The sequence below is a fragment of the Hydractinia symbiolongicarpus genome, chromosome 13 (genome assembly GCF_029227915.1).
Source record: "Hydractinia symbiolongicarpus strain clone_291-10 chromosome 13, HSymV2.1, whole genome shotgun sequence".
Taxonomy (NCBI): domain Eukaryota; kingdom Metazoa; phylum Cnidaria; class Hydrozoa; order Anthoathecata; family Hydractiniidae; genus Hydractinia; species Hydractinia symbiolongicarpus.
The window spans coordinates 10,480,872-10,504,937 of NC_079887.1; the positions used below are offsets into that span (position 1 = coordinate 10,480,872).

Consider the following 24,066-nt stretch of genomic DNA (forward strand, 5'->3'; position numbering starts at 1 on the left):
TCGACTCCTACACTACCTGTGCAAATGTGCGCACTCGAAAACATCAACATATCATGACTCACAACAAAAAGGTCGAAGCGAATTAATATTCTTAAAATTTTTATTCAATTCACTTCGTCTCGCCAGTTTAAATATTTCTTCTCGCATTTTCAAGAGTTTTCCCCTACTTTGCATTAAAAGTCTTATTTGTTGTCTTGTATAAACTATGATTGGTATGCAAGCGTGCAAACAATTTGATTGGTGCAGCCGTCTAGTGATTTGTGTTGCGTGTTAAAATCTAAAGTAAACAAAAACACCAAAACTGTCATTGCTACGAAGCTTTGTAAACAAACAGCGTCAAGCTATTTTATATTAGTAAGTTACAGTGCTTACAATCACATAAGAAGATGGAGCACTTTGGATAATACATGTTAAAAAATAAATGTTACGTGTAGGATAGAAAGTAGGGCATACGAAACAATTCTTTATTCATAACACAAGTCAAAAAGAAGCCATTGTAGTTTTAGTTTCAAGATGATGAAGCATCAACCAAAGGTAATTTTTTTTTCGACTCCTGCAGACCGCAATGTTTTTAAGATTTATCACAACTTGGTTTGGCAACAACAACAACAAAAAATATTTCCAAGTTTGGCATTTATTTGTTATTTTTGTTGATGGCTTGAAATAATTTTAACAAATTCTGTATTATAAATATGGATATATTTCTTCAATTAGGTCACGAGGGGTAATTTCAATATTCTCTGTTTAGACTTGTTGTATTACACTAGACAAAAAAGTATTTGCGTCAAAGGATGCGTAATGTTCTGTTAGAAACTTAGCAATATTACGTCATTTTTTGCTGACTTTCTATAATCGATATGTATAGTTAGTTCCAGGAAAGAAATCTCAGGAAGTATCGAGTGAAGCCTTGGAAACTGACAAGTAATTTTAAGAGCGAACTAAAAATAACGATACATCAACCTTGTTACCGGTTTTTTCCTGATCTTTCATGTGATTGGTGCAAAAAAGGGCCTGGAGTTGACATTGTGTCGTTTGTAGTTTTTTGGTTCTATGAAAGCAATATAGGCGTTTGTTAGCGTTTTTCCGTAACCTCGTTCCCAGGGAGACAAATATTCCTGAAAGCGGCATTTATTCGTTATCCTTTATGTGGCATGTTTACAGTGAAGTTTGAACCAATTTGCATTGCGTTGTACAGTTACAACTTCGTCCCCAATGTTTCTTTATATTGCTTTAGTTCAAGGGAGAAGTAAATTTTAAGGTGTAGATAGACAAACATGAAGTATAAGCCTGTAATGGTTTCAACATTTTATTTTGAGTTGTTTATTGCAAAATTTTGACGTCATAGTACATTCAAACAAAAATTAAAATAGAAGTGTTAATAGAGAATAAACAAAATGAGAGGAAATTCTTAATACATAGTAAACAAATGTTTCTGATCATGTGTTTACCAATTTTAAAATGCCTGGACTTCTTGCTCAATGAAAGATATCTAAATTTTCTCAGTCTCTGAATATTTTATGAACTAATATATATCATTTTTTGTAACTTACTTATATCTTTATGCGGCCATTTCCATTTATGGACTTCCTGCTCGCCCACACTTGTATGTGTCCCGTCATATAAACATAACACTTTCCAGTAAAAAAATAGATTCATATCAAAATGAGTTGTAGAAAGATAAACCTGAAATATTCAAACACGGTAAGAAAATTTTATTTTCCACCTTGATTCAGTTTTCATGAAAAATCAGTGTACGACACTGAAAATTTTATCTTTTATTTTAATTAATGGAAGTCTGGTCAATCGAGTCATTGCAAGGTAACACATTTCGATTTTTTAGATTCTTTCATGTTCTCAGAGATTTTACCTTTTCTTGATATAAAAAAGGCAAAAATGCCTAAGAGCAAGGGTGTCCTCCATTTTGGAGGACATGTACCACTATTTTAACTTTCACTTCCCTGCCTAAATCCTTCAAGACATTATACCCCCTTATATATCTTATTTTTATATAAAACTCACTCCATTTTATTTGGGATTCTAACATGTAGAAAAAACGTTGCTTGGAATTAACAAACAGTGAAATAATAACACAACTTATGCAAACACTCTCACGGTTTTATAACAGTTATATTCGCTGCAGTAAGCTCTTTATATAAAAACACTTCACATTAGCTGTTGCAAGAAATGTCATGAATAATTGTCACGTGACTTTGTCATTGTTTGAACGATAATATGTCAAGCCATTTTTTTTCATTTATTAGTGTAAAGATATTCCTCTCAACGCACATTCTCACTTTAAGTATTTACCAACATCGATTGCTCTGATATAATGCATCAATTTCCAAAGTTTTAATCTGGCATAATCTGTCAAAAATATTTCTACAATGTTTCATGATTTCTACAAAGCCTTTCATCCACTTGAAATACCTTTGTTATTCGTAAAAAAGAAAGGTCCAACCACAGACTGTTGATGTTGTAACAGAATGTTCTTACGTCTCTAATAAAACAAACAAACTTTGATCGTATGTTGTAATCTTATGTTGAAGATCTATTGTGGTAAATTTTAAGTCGATGATATGTATCAGAATAAGTTGAATTACTACAAGAAAATTGTAAGTCCTTATACCTCTCTTTTTATATAATTTAAAAATATTTATTCCAATGAAATTTCCCATCAAAGGAGAACGTATTTGTTTCTAAATTTTTTCTTCTTTCTGTCAATAATTTCAAAGAGAGATTCAGTCAGAAAAACATTTAGCAGATGTTGGGTGTCATATATAGATATCCTATTTTCAACCTCATCACCAGATTCTTTTGCTTAGAGCCGTCACCGTCAAGTTTATCATGCAGGCAAAGTACCCTGATAACGAGGTTAAATATTTTTCTGATTTAGGTAATAGTCAGCTAGCACCTTTTCATTAAAAGTTAAAAAATTAAAAGTACTTGAAATTTGTTTAGTCGTGTGACGACAATACTAAGGAAAGGGGATTTTACCAAGCAGGTGTTTTAAGGGTATTGCTGATCTACTATTTGAGTAAACAAGTGAAATTTCTTACACGCTCACTCTTCTTTTCAAACATCAATCCTGTCCTTTTTATATCTTGCTTGTCTCTTAGTTTGTCTTTTAGTTTGTCTCTTAGTTAATTTCTCTGTTTGTCTTACCGTTTCTCCTTTGTTTGTCTCACAGTTTGTCTTTCCATTTTTTCTCGATTTTCTCTCAGTTTGTCCCTCAGTTTATACCCCAGTTTGTTTCTAAGCTTGCCTCGCAGTTTGGCTCTCTATTTGTCACTCAGTTTTTCGTTTTTATCCTTCAACAACTTGATATGACACAGTGTGAACATCCATTATAATAGAAGAATGATCTTAAACGCCTTCAGAAGGTTAAGTGTGAATGTAAATTTAAAATGGCATACAAGAAAAACACATACAAAGTCACGTGAGAAATGTAGCTGTTACTTTTTTCACGTGTGAGCATCCCTCGTTAGATGTTAACCCATACATGGTTTCAGGTAAAACCACAAGGACTAATCTTTCTCCGCAAAACTTAAACCTAATAATTATCCAATTAGATTAATCACTTAGACAAATTAACCAATCATTTTAATCTAAAAAAAACAATTAATTTTAAAAACAGCAAAAATTACATTAACCACGGAGAAACACTCCTTAAATAGGTATGACTGAAACTGTTTGATCAACATTGTATAGGTAAGGGCCGACGTTAAACATAAAGGCGATATCCAATTTTTAATAAGCCCGATAAAGGTAGGCATTGTATAGGCAATAGTCAACATTAAATAAGGAAAAAAACGACTTCAGATAAGTAGTCATCAACATAGATAAGAAGAAATATATAAAGTCATTTTCCATTGTGGCGTCAGCTATTGACGTTTAGTGTATAGCCATACACTAAACGTCAATAGCTGACGCAGCTTCTAAATACTAATGAGAAAAAGCGTATTGAGTGGCAACATTTATACGGTCGATGCAGCAAACATAAACACTAAAGAAAAGCATTTATATAAACGGTAGCGTCTGATGGCCAATTTTTACCGTCAAAAAATTTAAAAAAATGTTCGACAATATTTAAAAGATGTTATTATTACATGCTTTTTGTCCTTTTGTCATTCTTGCGTGTTTTTTCTTGTTCGAACCCGAAGTAGCTAACGATGGCTGAGATGATGTTGGCCGGTATTTGTACAAAAGCCCTTGGAATGAGGTTGCACTGCAAATATACTTTCTCAGGGTATTGCTTAAAGTAAGGGGTTTTTCGCCTGTTTAACATTCAGATTTGACGGCCCTAGAAGCTTTGACAGGGAAGAGGATGAAAAAAACTAGATATCCTTTATATTATTGAAGTATGTCTTTTTTGTTTTAGCATTCCCCCAGGCCTAGAACCCCAAGATCTGCCAATAGACGACGATCGAGGGAACAAACAGAATTTATTCGAACAAAAATACAAAATGCAAACGAAGCATGTCAATCAGGAGAATTCAAAGCAGCTGTGGAACTCTTCACGGAGATCATCGCAATGGAACCTAACAATTCCATTCTCTATTGCAACCGGTCAGCGGCTTATGTGCGCATGAGCGAATATAAACTGGCGCTAAATGATGCTTTGAAAACAATTGAATTGGACCCTGAATGGCATAAGGTAAAGTTTTGTTTTCATTTTGATTCTCTTGTGTTTCCTCAGTGAGTGTACAATTTACACCTACTTATCAATGTGGGTGTAAAAACAAGATACGAAAGTGGCGTGTCCAGCTATGAAAGAGATTATTCTTGTCATCGGTAACATCACACGTAATTCGCATAAGTAGGCTTTATGAAACAATCCAGCGAAATGTTGACAGTAGCGTTATCTCCAGACTAATCACTCTTCGTATTATAAACATGCTAACACTTAATAGACTGTGTACCGCGCGTAGGTGCGCGTATTGGTTGGATGACATCAAATAAATACGATGTCATCGATACCTCTACGATTTACAACTTTATCAATAAAAGCAGAGCACTGTGGAAACGGTGCGTAAGAAAAATAAACGTGCACAAAGCACACTGTACGTAGGTGGAAAACAAACTTCCTGATATATGACGTCACATTGACGAATTTCGTTTTAAATGATAATAATTTGACATGAGAAAGTAACGTTAACAAGTTACTGAACTGTCATCACGAATGTGCAAACATAACACAATCATGATAATGGACATGAAAGCAGACAGTAATTTTGTGAATTCACAACTTATAATAAATAAATGATGTGTTACTCGTGTGTATTCTTTTAGGGGATGTTCATATAATGTGAGTCAGCCCGCTCGACCAGGCTGACTCGGTTACGCGGGCTGCTTCTAATATGAACACATGAATTTTTATAAAGTTTTCTGAAACAATACGAGAACTCGCCTAAATAAGGGATCCCGGTTAACCGGACCAGCTCGCCTCCATATAAACAGGCTCATAGTCAATTAAATTAAGAGAATAAACACGACAAAAAATGTGCTGACATGGACATGATCCAATAAATTATTTTGAAATGTAGAGATGACGAAAAATTTGACATCATTTAAAAATTGCACAGAGTTTCGAAATTTTTTACAAAAGGTCCGATATCACATTTTTCAAATAATGAAAAAATGGTGTCATCACAGAATTGATTTACCACTGGGTATTATACAAAATTAAAATAGTCTACTATTAAGATGAAATATTCTTAATCTGTCGATTATAAAGAAATTTATGTGGAATGTTATTCTTTTTCTTTATGACGAGGTGCCAAGATCGAGGTTGGCGGAGGTTGATGCCGCATTCTTAACTATACGGATATATAAAATCAAATTTGCCAACTTTTCTGAATCAAAAGTTTAGTTGTGGCATCAGTCTCATTACGACTGTGAGACACCAGTTAGCCATTATTTCATTCACTTGTAATTGTTGTCATGGCTACAACGTGTTATATTAAACACCCACGTGACAAGCTTTTTTGACATTCGATGACAAAATAACAGATAAATATGATGAAACAAAGATAATATAAAATAAATAAACGAAAATCACATAAATAAATTCTATAAAGGTCTCATTTTTAGGTCATCACTTGAATCCACAATACATTCATCATGCATAAAAAGTTAATTTGCGCTACTATGATATTTGCACCTATGATTTCAAACGTTATATTTTGACTCAGTTAGTCAAACATGTAAAGAGTTCTTATAATGTATATAAATTTGACAAACCAAGTTTGTTTGTCAAAATAGATAAACATTTCTGAGCAAACATCATTATTTGAAGTTGAATAAAACAAAAGTTTTCTTTTGAAAACATATTTCACAGCGATATAGGAATCTAACAGAATATCCACAAAATGATTGTTAGCAGATGTCGTGTGAAGAAAACATAAATTTTTCAAATAAAAAAAGAAGAAATGTTTTTGTATTGGTTAAAATTATTTCAAGCTTTTATTTCCTCTCTTGTTTATTAAGTATTACAATTATATTTACTGTTGATATCTATTTTTTGGTTGTGTTGAATGGTGTTTTGATTTTTAATTGGTATATCTGAAATGGCGCATATTTTTCCTGCAGTCTTAGGTTAACTCTATAGTCACCACAAACTTACTTCGTGTTTCCATTTCAATTTCCAGTCATTTTTAATTTCATTTTGTAACATACACAAGGATATACAGGTATAAAGTAGCTGGTTCAAGAACTCCAAACTTTGGGTAAAATTCAGAAAGACGAAGCCGACCTCTTCTCACAGGCCTTTTTATTCATTTTTTGATAATCTCAGACGGGGTGAGATAAAGCCTTGGAAATGGTAATAATATCAAATTAATCTTTAAAGTTATTTCCATGCCAGTGATGCATTTAAGAAAAATAATCTCTTTTTCATAAACTGTGCTTATACCCACGCGCTACGGTATAATTTAATCTGTCAAACAAGCTAATCTGATTCTTATCCATCCTCTGCACAGTATACTGCCAAGCATGATCGAAACACGTTTTGTGTTTATCAAAACAGAAGATGTTCAAAACTGACACAAATAAGTCCTTTTGACATATAACTTCTTATCTTTTTAAACTTCACAATAGTCCATAAAGACACGTTATCAAAAATCGTCCAGGTTTCTCCTAGCAGTCCTATTAACCATGCAGCGTCCACCACGACCCACATATTTACTTGCCCAAGTTTAAGCCAAATAAAAGCTGAGAATTTGATAAAGTTTGACAAACCTGGTTTTTACACATGATAACTTATGTCCTGTGAAGCAGAGTGTCCTATGAAAATAGAACTTAGACCTGGACGGACCGTAAATTGAAAACAGGGTAAATGATAAGACTTACATCCGCTCCCTTTTAAACTTCAATTTGATATTTAAGGTATCAACGATCCCATTATAATAGCGAAATTTTGTTGCTTTTGTAACAGATGTAGAAACTAGGTTAACACTGCATCAATTTTTTGTGTTTGTACAAACTTTTATAAATTACTTAAAACTTTTTCAGATTCACGTATATTTTGCTATATTTTAAAAAGTCAAACACAATGAAATTTGTAAGATTGGAAACTATAGAAGAGATAGAAGAAGAAGTAACTCATGAAGTATAATAATTATGGATTTTGTTAACCCTTGATAATGTTTCTAACAGTAATATCTTCAGCTATCGGATTAGGCATGCAAGACCTTTTTTTGTATGGTCAACCAGTCTCGATAACTTGAACTCCCAAACTCAAGAAGGTTGAAAGAGACCGGGAAAATTTTTCAGACAAGGAGTAATTGAGACAACAAGAGATCAAGACATTTAGAGTCGATATTTTCACTCTCCTATTGAGAATGTATGGAGTTGTAAGCGCATATAAAATCATCAAGTCTTGCTATTAAGCCAAATTATAAAATGCTGATCGTTTTTGACTGTTCAAATTTGAAATAAAAGAAAACTATTATTTTCTTCTCGGTAAAGCTTTATGATCAAATAATCACATTTTTCTTGTTACATAAATGTCTTTAATGATAGTCACTCCAGCAACGTTTTTCTCGTAATGCAGATTGTGATATGAAAAAAGAGAAGGTAACGCGAAATTTATTAAAGAAAATACAACCTATGCCCCATTCTCTATTTCACGAGAGGCAGTAGCTCGAAAAACTAGACCCAAGCTAGATCTGCCCGATAGGAAACTAATATTTTTGAACTCATATTACCAGAAAGTTAAAAAAGCATTGACTTCAGTCTTCAAGCATTGACTTCCGTCTAAAATATGTTATAATAATATCTTTATCCATTCTTTACTAAGTTATATCCAAGCACTAACAGGCAAAGGGGAACGGATTGTTCCAAAATGCTGACATTGTAAAAAAGTGCAGCATTTTTTCAATGTTGTTTACTGCCATCTGTAGAGTACCAGCTGAAGAGTACTGCTTTGACCTTTTGATAAATAGTCAAAAAACTGCAAAATTCGAATAATATTTTGGGGTAAATAATGTCTGAGCAAGGCAGGTTAGGTTGTTTAAAAATTCGAGCCTTTAAATAAGGTTATTTTGATAACTCTCTCTCTTTTCTGTTGTGATTCGTCATTTAGGTGTATGTTCAGTAAGGACCTGTCACTATCAGAATAATTTCCCAACTTTCTTGCTTGCCCTCGATGTAAAAGAAATAGTCATTCATTATATTATTTATAGAAGGACAACTGACAGACAATCTGTCTAATTGACTTTTAAAAACTAATTATATAAATACAATTCAGCATTGTGTTGTTTATCTTTAAGTCACGTGACTTTATTATATAACAAGCTAAACAATTAGTGTTATCAAAGGTGTCTGATCAATATCATTTTTTTTTCAATTTAAATGATGAGAGACTCCAAATGAACCCTCCCTCTTTGGGGATGTGTAAACACTGTAGTTGAGAAAGCTGAATACCCAGGGCTTTTATAGACACCCCAAGGTTTTATGAATGACTCGTTGTGATAAGAACGACCAAACATTCATTAATGTTTCCTATCTTTTTAAATTAGCAATTTTAATATTTTTTTATTTCCCTATTTAACAATTCCTTTTGATAAAGAAATATGCCAGCATTAAAATAAAGCTAGCAGGAACTAAAAATGTCTTTCATTCATGTGAAATTTATTGAAATAAATTTATTATATTTGGCTTGTCGAATTTCAAGTGTTACCTGATCGCTACCCCGCTCGCGGGTTAGTTTTTTTTTTGCATCAGAAACTCGTTTGCACAAAGAATACATTCCAATATGTTCTTGTTTCCGTTTTAGGAGAAGTTCTTTCAATAATCTCCTTCGGAAGGTAGTTTTGGCCTATGGAAAATAAAAAAATTGTAAAGGTCATTTTAATTTAGCTAAAGCTGAGTCATAAGGTGTCGTAATTTGATATCGTTGATACTTTAATAATTTCCGTTTAAACCGGATAAAAACGGTCATGGAATATTCTTTCTGCACATTGCGAGAGTGAAGTGAGGTCGTTGCTCCGGTAAATAGTGACTTGTTGCTATTAACGACGATCAAGATGGCGCCTTAGTAACATACAAGCATGCCTACAACCAATATAAAAACGTTGGACCATGCTTTACAGTTCCCTCTCTCTGTCTCTCTTTTTCAGAATTACATTCTAATTATGGAATAGATAAACTTTCTCAGATCCAACCTTGTACCCAAGTTCTTTTTCTCTGCTTATGACATAATCCGGGTAAAACAAGGAATGATGTTGCATTATGGTATTACTAGAATAACTTTATTGAGGACGTTTCTTATTTTTAAATTCTACTATTTTTAATTACATCCTGGAATTTTGCAATTTCATATTTCCACACTACAGCGTCTTTCTAAATTAATTGGTAGTGTGGTTACCGCATTCATATTTTCCAGTCACGATTTCCCCACTAATTATGATTAATTACAGGTGTTATTTCATCGTCCGACCACGGTTTGTGGTGATGTCTTTTACACATGTCAAATAGATAAAGCGTAAAACATGCATTTTTTTAACCACGTGGGATACTTTCGCGCCAACAAAGCAAAGTTGTTTTTCACTTAAACTGCATTCTTTAAGAACCGTTCCTTTATGTGTAAAAATGTCTGTGTTTTGATAACTAAAGAACTGATAGAACTAAAAAAAAAACATAGGATAGAAAAACATGATGTTTAAGTTCATTTCAGGTCTAGAATTTGTCTTGTCCCAACCAAGCTCCTTTCATGCCATCCTTTGGCTTTTAATTAGCTTGGATATGCCCTGAAGATTATTATTCGTGAACATTCTCATTTTCTTGCATGCATCCAACTTAACCAGGCAACAGTTATGAAAGACGTGGGTTGACAGCTATTTCTTGCATCGAATATAAAATGTTGGACATGCATTGAATGTTTACATTTCCGTTTCTCGATTTGTTTTTGGCATTTGTAAACATAATTATTATCAAAGTGTGGGATAATTTGCTAACTCTTTTTACTTATACTAGCTATATCATCCTTTCCAGACTACTTCGAATTTTTTTATATTTATAAGTTCCTTTTTAAGTTCTATTTTTTGTTTGTTTGTTTATTATTTTGTTTGCTTGTTTGTTTTTACTTTTGTTTCTGTTTTTCTTTTGGGAATTCAGCCAACATCCATGAACTTCTTAATAAGTTTCGTTATACAATAAAGATATTTGTTAAGAACTTGCCAGGCCACAAATATTTCATTTGTAGATCTCTAAAACAAAAAATAATGCTAAAAACATTTTTAGATCTTTTTTTTTACAATTTTTCACAGTCTTCAACTTCGTGTCGTCCACAACAAATTATTTTAGCAATGACAAGCCTGTCAAGTTATTTTTCGTTTTCCTTGCCATCATCTCTCCATCGGAGATAGTTAATGACATGTTTCAATATAATGAACTTTCCTAATTGCAGCGTCATAAACAATAGAAAAATTTTGTTTCGTTAATGAAGAGAGTAATTGTTAACTAAATACGAGGGGAAATCGTTACAAAACCATAGCGCAAGTAAAAAGTTTGAAACAGTTTAATGATACAACGTTAGAGTGTCAACATGCAACGCCATGTTGAAACAACAGCTCGAAATAGAAAGAAATCCTTACAGAATACTGATGGGTTTATTTTTGGAGTCAACAGTAAGGTAGGCTTTTACATTACGTCAACTCATCAATATTATTTTTGTTGATGTCATCATTTTTTTTCATTAGATGTTTATTTATACCATATTATATTTGTTTTATTATATCACTTTACCTTACTCTATTTGATATATTTATTTAATTATGTTGATTTTCTTTTCTGATCTGTTTTGTATCAGCTAGAGATATGTTAATTAACAAGCTTAATAATACAGCGATACTATCTCCACACTTTAAAAAGAAACTGATAATTATATATACATCTATCTATTTCTTTTTGTCATATCGTTTAGTTGGTGTCTTAAATTTGACAACAAAATTATTCTGTACGTTTCCTCTCATAAAGAACAAGTTTATAAGAAACTTCAAGTCTCAACTACTACTCGCTTACTTTAGAAATACTAAAGTAAATTTATTGACTAACAGAGCAAAATAAAGTTATAAATTTCGAAGCACTCACTGAAATGGGTTACTCGGTATATAAAAAAGAGTTAGTCACTACTGATTTTCTCTCAGGAATGTCCGTGTTTACTCATATCTCAGGTCTGTTCATTTCCACAGCATGGTTTCTTCTTAATTATGATAATTATGCCAAATTATCCAAATAAAAAATGGCAATTACTTTGGGTGAAATTTTTTAATTTCGTTTCTTTGTTAGATGGTATACGCTTAACCATAACATTTTCTTCCGAGCATTGCCATGTTACTATGGCAACATAGAGAGATACCCTTTTGTATGGCAAGCAAATAGTATCACAGGAAAGAAAGTTATTTTCGATGCAAATTGTTTTCTCAATTTTAACTGCTCACAAATTCCGGTAGTTGACAAAAAAATATTGTGTTTGTGTGAATTTTGTTTACGAGTCTTTTCTTTCCTCACTAATCTCACTTTTCATAGTTCTTAGTTCTTAAAATTATTTGAAATCCTAGGGGCTTTAACTTCATTAAAAATTATATATATATAAAAATAGTTAATGAATTAATTTTGCGATCAAAATTAACTTTAAAAGCATACAGACACTCGCTTTTGAATACGTCGAGTATAAACAGACGGGATGTACGGAGGAAGTTTATTGAAAATGGACGAACAAAAGCGCCTTAAATTAGCGAAGGTAGGGTCTGCATGTAAGACGTCATTTTAACGCCATTCCGGGAGTGTTTTTTATATTCACCTTGCTGTATAAACTACTCACGTATCTACTCTAGCATACACAACCTTAGCTTAGACACCACACAAGAAATAATATAAACTATTTTTTTAATAACGATTCATAAACTAAACAGAGTTCGTTATGTGGTTATAATATGTTTTTAACTGATTAAGATGTATTTATCCGTTTTATATTACTTCATTTAATTTGTTGATATTTTCTGCGGAACTGCAGCCATTATGAATCATCAAAAAGTCATCTATTTTTGCAGAAAGGCTTAGTTACCTTCACGACGTCATCAATATATTAAAAGACGTCCAATATAGAAACTTGGCATCGTGGGCTTAAATGATTAAACATGACGTCATAAAGAGGTGCATGATTTTTTTCAACATAAGAAACAGAATTCAACATCGGAGCGTTTGAAATTTCATGCTCAGCACCCTGTTTAAATTTGTGTAGCGAGAAGATTTAGACCTTAGCTAATTATTTCCACCGCCATTTGTAACGATTCAAATCCAATTAGTGTAAAAATACACTATGCTCACAACATTACGTGCCGTCCTGTTCACAACATTACGTGCCTCCCCGTGTATCAAATGAATTGCTTCATAAGGAAGGTTAAAATGTCGTTAACAATAACTTTAGTATTTGTTGTTCAACTGAAGACATTTTTTATCTTTTCATCTTCAAGTGTTACAACCGGTATTTAAAAGTTGAGATAAAGGCGATTGTATCGCTTTTCAGGGAATAAAATTGAAAATCACATCCCATTAAAAACGTAATTTCGAGACCACACTTTAAGACTTAATCTAACCAACCTAGGTTCCAGGAAGTTTTGACATTGGCGGGGAAAAAGCGGATTTATTATGAGGGAAACAAATCCTAGAGACGAGGATGAATTCCGATATTTTTTTTTGAAAAGGCCGCGAAATAGAATGTTACTTTTTATTTTAATAGCCTACAGCAAATTTGATTGAGGTGGTGGATCATTATTTTAAACCGTTCTAGGGAGAACATCTGAAAAATTTTATATCCATTTAAGTTTAAACAGTTGGTAAAATCAGAAATAATTTTGCTAGTTTTTCAAAAAACGGAAAGATGGTAAACAAACAACCCAAAAAAGGCAATCTCCTTATTTCACGGTCAGAAAGTAATTAACTTTAATTGTCTGTCTGACATTTGATTAATTGTGCTAATGCAAACACTGGTATTAAATTAGCAACTTTCCATAATTACTCCGTTACAATTTAACGCCTTCCTTTAAACTCTTTGAAGTAACTAAAATAAATTGACTCGATACTTCCACAAAAATTTACGACAGGATGAACGAGCGTTATTTCTGTTGATCGCAGGAAGTCTTGATCAACCAATTCTTATCTTATCTTACAAACATGGAGGAAAGGTTTAATAACGTGACTAGGCTAAAGTACAGTGGCGAGTTTTTATAGCACCGGAATTCACTCTGTCTTTGATAAAAACCGAAGAGTTATTAAGAACCTGATTATCAGAATTGGCTTCAATTTAAAGAAGAAACATTTCAAAATAAAGATTTAAAACCAAAAATATATATTTTAAACCACGGCAACCGATATAGATTATTTGTAATGTGTTTACAATTAATCTGCTGCAATCTACCATTTTTATCCCACCTTGATACTTTCTTACGTCGGTTTTTCATGGTGCTTTTTCAAATGTTCTTGATCTAACTGATAGATACCACACAATGAATTTTTATGCCTAATTAAAAATAAACCACCCCAGGTCGCAATACAATTTGACAAGAAAGTAAGTTTGTGTGAAAGTGGTACCTGGGGAGGGCGTCATAAGATCACGTTTAAAATGGCGGTCGTATACAAACCGAATAGAATTATAATTTGATCAAAAAAAAAAAAAACTTTACCACAAAACCACCATTTATTTGCTTTCCCGTTAAATGTATTAATAAGAATTTATTCATGGAAAAAACTTCATATGTTAACTGTTTCTAAATTTGTTTCCATATCAATATAGTTAAGTTTTTTGAATGCTAAAATAAATCAAAAGTTTATAAACTCTCGTTTTCTCAATGCTGTGAAGGAGCCGTACACTGAATAAATTATAAATAATTTACCCACTGTGTAATAAGGAAACACTTTCAACGTGTAGAGAAAGTCTGATGAATTTCTACGATGAGCGACAAGATTGTTATTGAGGTTTTGTGCTTGTTACGAACTTTTACTTGAAGACATACATAAGTTTTTTGATAATTTATACTACTGGATTATAGGCATTTGACCTTTAATTTTTCAACTCTTTGTGTTAACCAAGACCCTCGTCCCCAGGTTTTTTTGCCTTTTTGATGACGGCGAAATATTAAAAATCATATCAAAAAAGGCAAAAAATCCTGGGGATGAGGGTGCGTTAACCAAGGCAACAATAAAAAACACTGAACTACCTTTAATTCGTGTATATTTTATAATTTTTTTATCATTTTTTTGTAGGGTCATTACCGACAAGCTATCGCCCTACAGTATATGGGAAGATACCCTGAAGCCCTAGCATCTTATGCATCGGCGTTAGCACACGATGAAAAATCGCAGCAATTGTTGCAAGCCCTGGTAGAAGCTGCGTTGAAGTCACATATACAAGGTATGCTGTCTATGAAGTCACTGCATTGAATAACTTGAGAGCAATCTAGTCCCCAGGGCATATTGCACCTGGGAGCAAGTTGAATCTGTAAGATTAAATATTATGTTCTAACAAAAATTGATCCAATTTGGTAAGATTCTGTTTTTTTTTTATTCAGCTACACTAGAACCGTTATTCGAACAACTGGACAAACTTGAAATAACAGGGAAACCATTCGCAACAGTAGCACTGATTGGTCAAGAATTATTATCTGCCAATGAAATTCAACCTGCTATAACGGTTTTAGAAAGTTCATTGCACTTGGGTACAGATGATTTGTCATTAAAAGACTCTGTGTATTCAGCCCTCAGTAGTGCGTACTGGAAAGTAGGTAATGTAAAAAGAGCCTTGCACTATATGCATCAAGATCTCCTTATTGTTGAAGGACAAAATGACAATGCTGGTACTTGTCGTGTCCATGGCAACCTAGGAAGTACGTACTACTCTCAAAATCAATACACAGAAGCACTTCACCATCACCAGATGCAGCTTGAAGTTGCAAGCAAGATGAAAGATCGAGCAGCAGCTGCACAAGCTTTAACTTCTTTGGGTCACGTGTACGTTTCTATGGGTGAATACGAAAACGCGTTAGCCAGTCATAAACGTTGTGCGTTACTAAGGCAACAAATTAACGACAATTTGTCCGAATCCAGAGAACTGGAAAACGTTGGAACGGTTTACGCTTTGATGGAAGACTTTGAAAATGCAACTCAGTGTCAGGAAGAAAGTTTGCGTGTGGCAAGAACCCTTAAAAATCCTGTTGAAGTTTGTCGAGCTATGGCTACGTTAGGGAGTTTGTATCAAAACAACAGAAAATATGAAAACGCTGTAAAAATATTCCAAGAAATGTTAAATATAGCTCAAGAAATTGCAGACGCTCATATTCAATGCAGAGCTTTGTCTGGTCTTGGAAATGCATTTCGAATGCAAAACAACATTGCAGCTGCTGAGCGTTGTCATGAGCAGCAACTTAAAATTGCAATCGATATTAAAGATCGAACAATGGAAAGTCGCGCTCAGTGCAATCTGGGAGTGACGTACCAGCACAAAGGGGAATACGAGAAAGCATTAGAGTTTCACAAAGCTCATTTAAGTTCGTGTCGTAAACTTGCCGATAAAGAAGGAGAAAGTAGAGCGTACGGTAACATCGGCAATGCTTATCAATCGCTAGGACAATTTGAGCGTGCTATTAAATATCATAAGTTAGGACTTTCTGCAGTAAGAGATTTAAAAGATCAACTTTCTGAAGCTACGTTACATGGTAATCTCGCAGTTGCTTTTCAATCCTTGAAATTGAATGACGAAGCTTTGGAGCATTACAAAGAACATTTAACTATCGCTAAAGATGTAAATGATTTACGATCAGAATGCATCGCAGAAAGCAATTTAGGTAAGAAGTATTTACGGTTTAAAAACTATTTTTTAGTAAAAACAAATCGAAATCAATAACAGCCCTTTACAATTTTTTCTTCTTATATTTATATTTCTTTCTTATCGGTCCTCTTTCACGTCCTCTGTATACTAACTTCCGCTCTTAACGACGACTGTATTTAGCATCATGTTTTAAATGCCATCTGTCAAATTTTTATATACAAACACTTATTACGCCTGTTTGTGACTTAACGCCCAAATCAACGCCATTTTAGCGTATACAACGATTAAATCTCCCTGTTTACATTTTATTTTTTGTTTTGTTCAGGGAATTTCTTCAGCACTTCAAACAAATTTGAAGACGCAGTGCACCATTTTGAAAACTATTTATCCGTGGCCGAAAAGCTGCAAGATAAACAAGAGATGTGTAAGGCTTCACATAACTTAGCATACGCGTACTATCAACTTCAAAATTATAACGATTCTATTGAATATTACGAACAAAATATATCACTAGCGTACGACCTCGACGATCGAGAATCGCTTCAGATGGCCTACTGTAATTTAGGTTTAGCATACTTAGCTATGAACGACTACGAAAAGGCTGTGCGCTGCCAAAAATTATTTTTAGCTTCAGCTAGAGAGAAGAAGAACATTTTAAGTGTATGTAAAGCGCTGGGAAATTTAGGAACAATTTACATAAAAATGGGTGACACTGAAGAAGGTTTAAATTTCTTTTACGAGCAAGTACAATCTGCTGACAAGAGCAATCTATCGTATCTTCAAGCTGATTGCTATCATCGACTTGCGAAAGTCTTGGAAGACGACCAAAAATACGACGAAGCGATAATAAAATACGAGAGGGAATTATCTTACCGCCGACAGCTTAAGAAAGAGATTATCCCTTTTTGTAATGCTGTTAAATCGTATTCTAACATGTTGGAAAAATTAGGCAGGTTTAACGATGCTTATCGATTATATTGCGAGATGTTTCAAGTAACAAAGAAACACGCTAACGTAGAGTTGTGCCGTGAGACGTGCTATTTGATGGGACAAGTTAACATAAAGATGGGAAAGTACGAAAAAGCTATATCAGCTTTTCGTTTGCAACTGGAATGCGTGAATGATTTTATAGAGGATTCCATAGACGCTGGCCGTATACATGTTTTTATTAGTGATTGCTATCTTCACCTAGAAGATATCGAGAATGCGATTCAACATCTATTGCAGTATCAAGAAATTGCCACCAAACTAATGCACCACGAAGATGAAAACGAATCGTTAAAAAAATTGAGTCAAATTCACAGTGATAATGGAAATTATCAAGACGCTTTAATGTTTTCAGAAAAGCGATTGATATGTACGCAAGAGCTTACAAACTGCGACATGTGTGAAGCGTACAGAGACGTCGCGACGTATCACTCGCTATTGGAAAACTACGACACTGCTATATCGTACTATGAACAATTACTAAAAATAGCACGTGAGGCTTGTTTAGTTGGAATGGAGTATGAAGCGTATAAGGGACTGGGAACTACATATAGCAAAATAAAGGACTTTGAGAAAGCACTTCATTCGTTTTCAAATGCAGCAGAAAAAGCAAACGCACTCGAGGATCTCCACCGGAGAGCTGAATCCTTTTTGAAAGTAGGAGATGCTCAACAGTTGACTGGAAATAAAGAAGAAGCTTTGAAATATTTCTTAGAAGCGCTAGAAACATCAGAACAACTTCAGTCGAAATTGTTAAAAGTACAGACTTGCGGTCGAATTGGAAAGCTACATCATTTGTTAGCGAACCCCGCAGAAGCTACTTCATATCTGTGCATAGCTGCTACGTGTTCGGAAGAGTTAGAGGATAGTGATGAAAAAATTAAAGCATTTTGTAGGTTAGGGTTGCAGTTATACTTTGAAAAACAATTTGAAGAATCGGAAAAATATTTTGAAAAAGTCATCACACTCATTGAGGAATCAGACGAGGTCAAAATTTCTATCATGAAAGAAGACATTCTGCAGTTTGTGTTGGCCTCTTATCAAATGCTTCAGAAAGTTTTAATTCTTTTGAAAAAGCCATTAGAAGCTTTGTTTGTGGCGGAGAAAGCCAACAGTATCAACTTAGAACTCCTATTAAAACGAACTGGTGTAAAAGCTCACGTACGCATCCCGTTGTATGAAAAGTTTTTGCAGCGCATTGACAACTTGGGAACAACTGCGTGTTTTTATTCAATTGCAGTTGGTCAACTATACTGTTGGTTATTACGACCAGGAAAAGGTTGTGTAAAATTCTGGAAGCAACGTATTATTGAGAAATACACAGATAATAACTTACCATCATTGGATTTGGACGATCTTGTATTGCATTCCTTCCACGACGCGTGTGATACCTTGAACGGTTACGTAGCAGGACTACGAAAAAGTTTAGACGTCCAGGACCACGCCCAACGCTTATCAGATAGGACACAAAGCTTTGCATCGAACATCGAAATAATCGATCGAAGACAGCATCGCAAGTCGAGAATTGGACGCCCTGTGGTTATGTCAAGCTTAATGGATACGTCATTGAATTATCAATTTCGTTACAAGACTCCAGAAAAAACGTACTATGAACATAAACCAAATAAAAATTATAACTGGCACTTAGAAGCACCTGTGGAGGAGATTTACAAACTTCTTGTTTCACAGACAGATGCGTATTTTGACGAGTTAAGAGAAGGGGGAGAGTTGATAGAAAATACGGTTGATTTAACTTTAGTCATACCACGTGAGCTTTCGTTAGTTCCGTTTATGTTATTAAAAGGTGAAAATTATGAAAAGTATTTTTGTGAAAGATACAACCTATCTCACAGTCCAACTTTGTTTTGGCTACTCGACAATCGCTTTGATCGAGTCAACGTCGAGAACATGGAGATTGATGACAACGAAAATATATTCGTGTTCGGAGGACATGATGATCATTCTACAGAAGAAGCGACAAGTGTTGCACGTATTTTTGGTTCTTCTGCCACACTCGGTAGCAGTGGTCACACAATCAGAGAGGAAATAATGGCTCGCATGTCGCGTAGTACAGTATGTCATCTGTCCACGGACGTAGCATGGCAAAAGCCGTCCCTTGTCTTTCCGTATAAGGATATCACTCAAGATTTTGCACGCAGCGACTTTTCTGATCCAGATATCGAAGATCTTTGTCCTGATGATCGTGTCGGTTCGCCAGGCTTAAATGATATTTTCATGTCAGTGCGAGATATCTCCGAAATCAACTTCAACGCGAACCTTCTTACTTTCGGAATTGCACCCTCTGGGGGATACTCGGATCCGATATGTGCTGACGGTCTACATTTACTAGTGACATCACTACTCATGACAGGTTGTAAGACTATACTCACATCGCTATGGCCCATTCCGACGAATGCTAGAAGGTATTTCTTGCAAAATTTCTACCAGTTCTACAACCGAGGTATTCCAGCTTATGAAGCGTGCAGTAAAGCTATTCAACTGATGCGAAATTCTGAAGATTTTCATCATCCGTCTAACTGGGCAGGATTTATCATCTACGGTCAAAACAGCAAGCTGTATCGCAAAACACAATCGTTCACCAATGCCTTACACGAATTTCTAGAGAAACCAAATAGAGATGCAATTAAAGTTATTTTACATTTAGTAAGTGAAACCATACGTATCTTTTTTCTTTTTTTCTAAGTACTGGTATACCACTTTAACAATAGGACTAACACAATTTCAATCCACATAAAATAATAAACTGCGCCCTGCTACATCTTTAGATTGAAAAGGCGCGCCAACGATTATCTCAAGATCGACGTTCATCATTGTATGTTGCAGAATCAAGTATAACAAAGAAGATACAAAGCCCGGAAGTAGCTTGGAGACCAATGTTGATTGCTTTAGGATTTCGATTCGAAAAAGCGCACAATAGTTTACCGGATTCCGTCTTCTTTCCTGGACACGAGTACGGAGAAGCGCTCAATAGCAGCAGTAACACATTATATGCGTTCTTAGGTATACATTAATTTTATTTACTTTCGTTTTGCTGCAATGGTTGCGTTGCCTTTATACACCAATCTTTAACTTTTAAGAGTTTTTCACAAGCACTGTTGTTGATTTACGCTCATTCCCAGGAAATTTTTGCTTTAGTAGTAACGAAGCTCTGGGCATGAAGTGATTTTTTTTTTTTTTACTCTTTTTAAATCTATAGTAAATCACCATCATTTTTACTTTAGGTTTAAGTCGAAATGGCTTAGATGCAATAGCTAAGTTGAAATCCGCGAAAAATCTCGGCGGGCAACTGGTTAACATGGTAAGTCACGATAACTTATAACCAGGCTTCGTTGTCATGGTAATGACGTGTTTGTAACAACAATGCCCTTCACGTTTTAGTTCCAACAAGTGTTGTATTACTTCAATCAAGATATGTCGAACGTGCAAGTTCCATTCCAACTGCCACTTTGGAGAACACCCGGGTGTCATGAGTTTTTATCATCATTGGGATTTGACGTTATGGGCGTGGGAAAAACAGAAGTAATGTTGAGGTCTGGAAAAATAACCATGAGAAGACCGATACAATGTGCTCTACAAGCTGTCCTAGATTTATTTGGTAAGTTTTATAATAATTATGTTCAATCTAGGGATCAGTCTCCATACTTGGTTTGACAGTCTTTATCAAGAGACCAAAAGAGACATTGTTGTTCAGTATTTATACACAATCTATTTCCTTGACCTCTTCGCTTCTTAGTGGCACTTCGTTTTCTGAAATCCGCCGCTTCGGATTGTCCTTAGTTCAGATGATATAAAGATTCATTTCCAATGTTCTAAAATTAGATTTATTGAATTGATTAACACAAACTTTTTATCTTTTGTAGAACTGGATGAAGAAGGCAACGAAGACCATATGTTGACATCAGTCAATAAGGCGTATTCCGAAATGTACATAAAGTCGTCGCAAGGCACGTTGGGAAAGAAAACAAAATCGGAAACCAACCTGCACGCAATCAACGGAAAAAGCTCTCTGCAACGAACAAAATCAAACGAAATCCTTGAACAAAAAAATCGATTTAATAGATCAACTAACGATTTAACAAGGAATTCAATTAAATCAGATAGTGGAAATAGCTATCTCAACTCTGATCTTGGCTTGTTTAGTTCGAAAGAGTCCAAGAATATCAATGAAAATTCCGGTGGAGCAGTGAGGCGATTGCGTGCGAAGACGCAAGAACTTATCGATTACGAAGGTACACCAAAGAAAAAGTTATCGATATATGGGTTAAAAACCGACATGAAATCCGATATGAAACGATACGGCACGATGGAGAAACTTGATGTAAGCGACCTTGTCATGAAAGAAGACGTTAGCGATGATAGCGATGACGAATGGCGCCAACCAATAAGTTTCTATCCTGAAAGTTTAGATGGGATGCGATCACCGGACGTCTTTGATGACGAAGATATTGAACATTTCTCCAAATACTTTAAAAACGGTTCCTTCTCGGCAAAAAGAAGGCGCTCACTCACACGAAGTTTTAGTAACGCTAGTCGAAGTAGTGCAACAGATTCTCTCAAATCAAATCGATCAAACGAAAAACTACGCCATGTTTTATCAGATGCAAGCGATACCAGTTCTTTCGCGCAAAATTACCTCACGCAAAATAAAGAACAGCTTCAGCGAGAACACTCTACTAGTTCAGAAGGTAAAGCTATTTTCTGTAATTTCATACCTGCATATCAAAGTCTTTTATTTGTAAAACGTTCTTAACGTTTGTATTTCTTCTGCAGAATCGAAACCTTCTACGCCAAGAAGATCTCGAGCAGGAAGTGAGGACGACATGTTCAAAGACGAGTCAACAAAACAGAAGATGCCGCCAGAATGGAGACGTCTCCACTTAAATACTGGTTACTTTGATGCAAACAGCCCTATCAAAACCACCACGATCAGGGAATCTCTCAGTATTGATTCAGGTGTGTCGTCGGCAGACAGTGGCCGACACACACGTCAAACGTCAGGAGGACTTCAAGATTTCGAAATTTTATCAACAGGTTCGCCTAAAGGTTCCCCAGAACAAACGAGAAATGGTAAAGCATTGGAAAGCTCAGATGAATCTGATCAAACGAAAAAGAAAGGTTGGTTTAAAATATTCAACAAGAAAAAAAGACATTCGATTGGAAATTTACTTGACACTGAACAGTTAGACAGTCTAAGTGTAGAGAAACATGATTCGAAAAAAAGATATTCAGACTCCCCTCTCTTGCTATCACCGAAACAAAATAACGAACGGAAAAAAAATCATCGTAAGAGCGAAGGCGATATTAACTATAATTTGAAGCATTCCGTCACACCTCCTGATTATGGTAACCACCTGACTCCAAATGGAGTTGAGATGTCTCTGTGTTAAAAAAACACGAAATCATGCTGATTTTACGACGACGATTTATGATCGATTTTATCATATATGATTTAATTTATTATACAATTAAATATTATTTTGAAAAAATAAAATATTTTTCGCGCTTTAATGTTTCTGCTAAAACTCTTAAAAGTCTTGAAATGTTCTCACCATGTCGTGACAAGTAGGAATATTTTCAAAATAACAAACAATTGCTGGTGAACTAGATTCATGAATAAAAATGGCGCATTAAAAGCAGCGCATTCTTAAAATGGCGCGTATTAGCGTAACGTTTGTATATGTTGTAAATATACATTTTCATATATACTAGTTTTATTATATGATTGTATTCATATGTATAGCAGTTAAAAACTTATTAAATAAAAATGCAGAGTTCTCTATTTATTAACGACCCATATGTGCCCTCGCATTGGTGAGGTAGAGAGAAATTTCCAAATCTTTTGCAATTTAAAGATATTTGTCGGTGGCATAACTACCCGGAAATACAAATTTAAAAACCAAGCTAGTTTACACTGTTTTGCTTAAAGGGAAATACTGGAGTGATTCTACGAAACTGCACTCTTGGACGATTAAGTCAGAATTTTTTGACGTGTAAATAAAAGTCAGTGCAACCATATATTAATAAACTTAGTTTTCACAGAGCTAAGCGCAATTGGTAAACTGTATTTTGGTGATATAAATCAAAAAAGCGAATGCACCAGTGATGAACACTTTCAGTTTCACGTCCCTTTTATAGCAGATATCCAAACCTGCGATGTAAAAAGTTTGTCTTTTAACATGAGGCAGAAGTGAAGGGTTGCAAAGAAGAAGTCGTGGGAGTTTCAGAACGTTTAAGGGTCCCTGGTTTGCGTCGAGGACCTTATCTAAAAACAGTTTTTTTGATTCGCAGAAATATGTGGTATATATAAATGAAATAATATTTATTCATTTTTATAAAAAAAGCGCAACATCAACCTCGTTCCCAGGACTCTTCCAAATGCAGGGAATGTTGTAAAGTACTCGTATCTTTCAAGAAGCAAGTCCAGCGTCGTCCCTAGGCGAGTGCTTTCGAGAACGGCGCGAAAATAGATCTTGAGGACAAGGTTGTAAAAGGTTTTGACTTAATTTTTTTTATTTTACTGTCGCAGTGGTAAAATCAAACAATATTTTCTGCTAAAAGCTTTTTGGATTATAAAACTTCTCCACGTCAGTGCTGACACTATGTGAATTATCTGCACTAATGGAGAATTATTTATTTAGTGTCAACCTTTTTATGTAAACAATCACAACTGTTACACCTAATAAAATATATAAAACGAATCAAACCAGAGGCGCGGAATATACCTTTTCACACTG

At 34.6% G+C, this 24,066-nt stretch overlaps 1 protein-coding gene across 4 annotated transcripts; it reads left to right on the plus strand.

Annotated features, from left to right (window-relative positions):
- The first annotated feature begins 376 nt into the window (after positions 1-376).
- Positions 377-23,114, plus strand: LOC130622970 (tetratricopeptide repeat protein 28-like). 4 transcript variants are annotated; one of them, XM_057438436.1, is made up of 10 exons: positions 377-534; positions 4,379-4,654; positions 14,764-14,911; positions 15,069-16,340; positions 16,650-19,975; positions 20,098-20,332; positions 20,554-20,630; positions 20,711-20,927; positions 21,193-22,017; positions 22,103-23,114. In XM_057438436.1, the coding sequence occupies exons 1-10, from the start codon at positions 514-516 to the stop codon at positions 22,717-22,719; spliced, it is 7,014 nt and encodes a 2,337-aa protein (XP_057294419.1). In that variant the 5' UTR covers positions 377-513; the 3' UTR covers positions 22,720-23,114. The 4 variants fall into 4 exon arrangements, with proteins under 4 accessions (XP_057294419.1, XP_057294417.1, XP_057294418.1 ...); XM_057438434.1 differs by lacking the exon at positions 377-534 and adding an exon at positions 1,522-1,701; XM_057438435.1 differs by lacking the exon at positions 377-534 and adding an exon at positions 2,437-2,612.
- The last annotated feature ends 952 nt before the right edge of the window (positions 23,115-24,066 follow it).

What these genes read in the sequence shown, in the direction of transcription:
- LOC130622970 (XM_057438434.1), top strand. Translation starts at nt 1,663, where the DNA reads ATGAGTTGTAGAAAGATAAACCTGAAATATTCAAACACG. An exon ending in CATCGCAGAAAGCAATTTAG is followed by an intron (nt 16,341 to 16,649) that starts GTAAGAAGTATT and finishes TGTTTTGTTCAG; the next exon opens with GGAATTTCTTCAGCACTTCA. An exon ending in AGCTGTCCTAGATTTATTTG is followed by an intron (nt 20,928 to 21,192) that starts GTAAGTTTTATA and finishes TATCTTTTGTAG; the next exon opens with AACTGGATGAAGAAGGCAAC.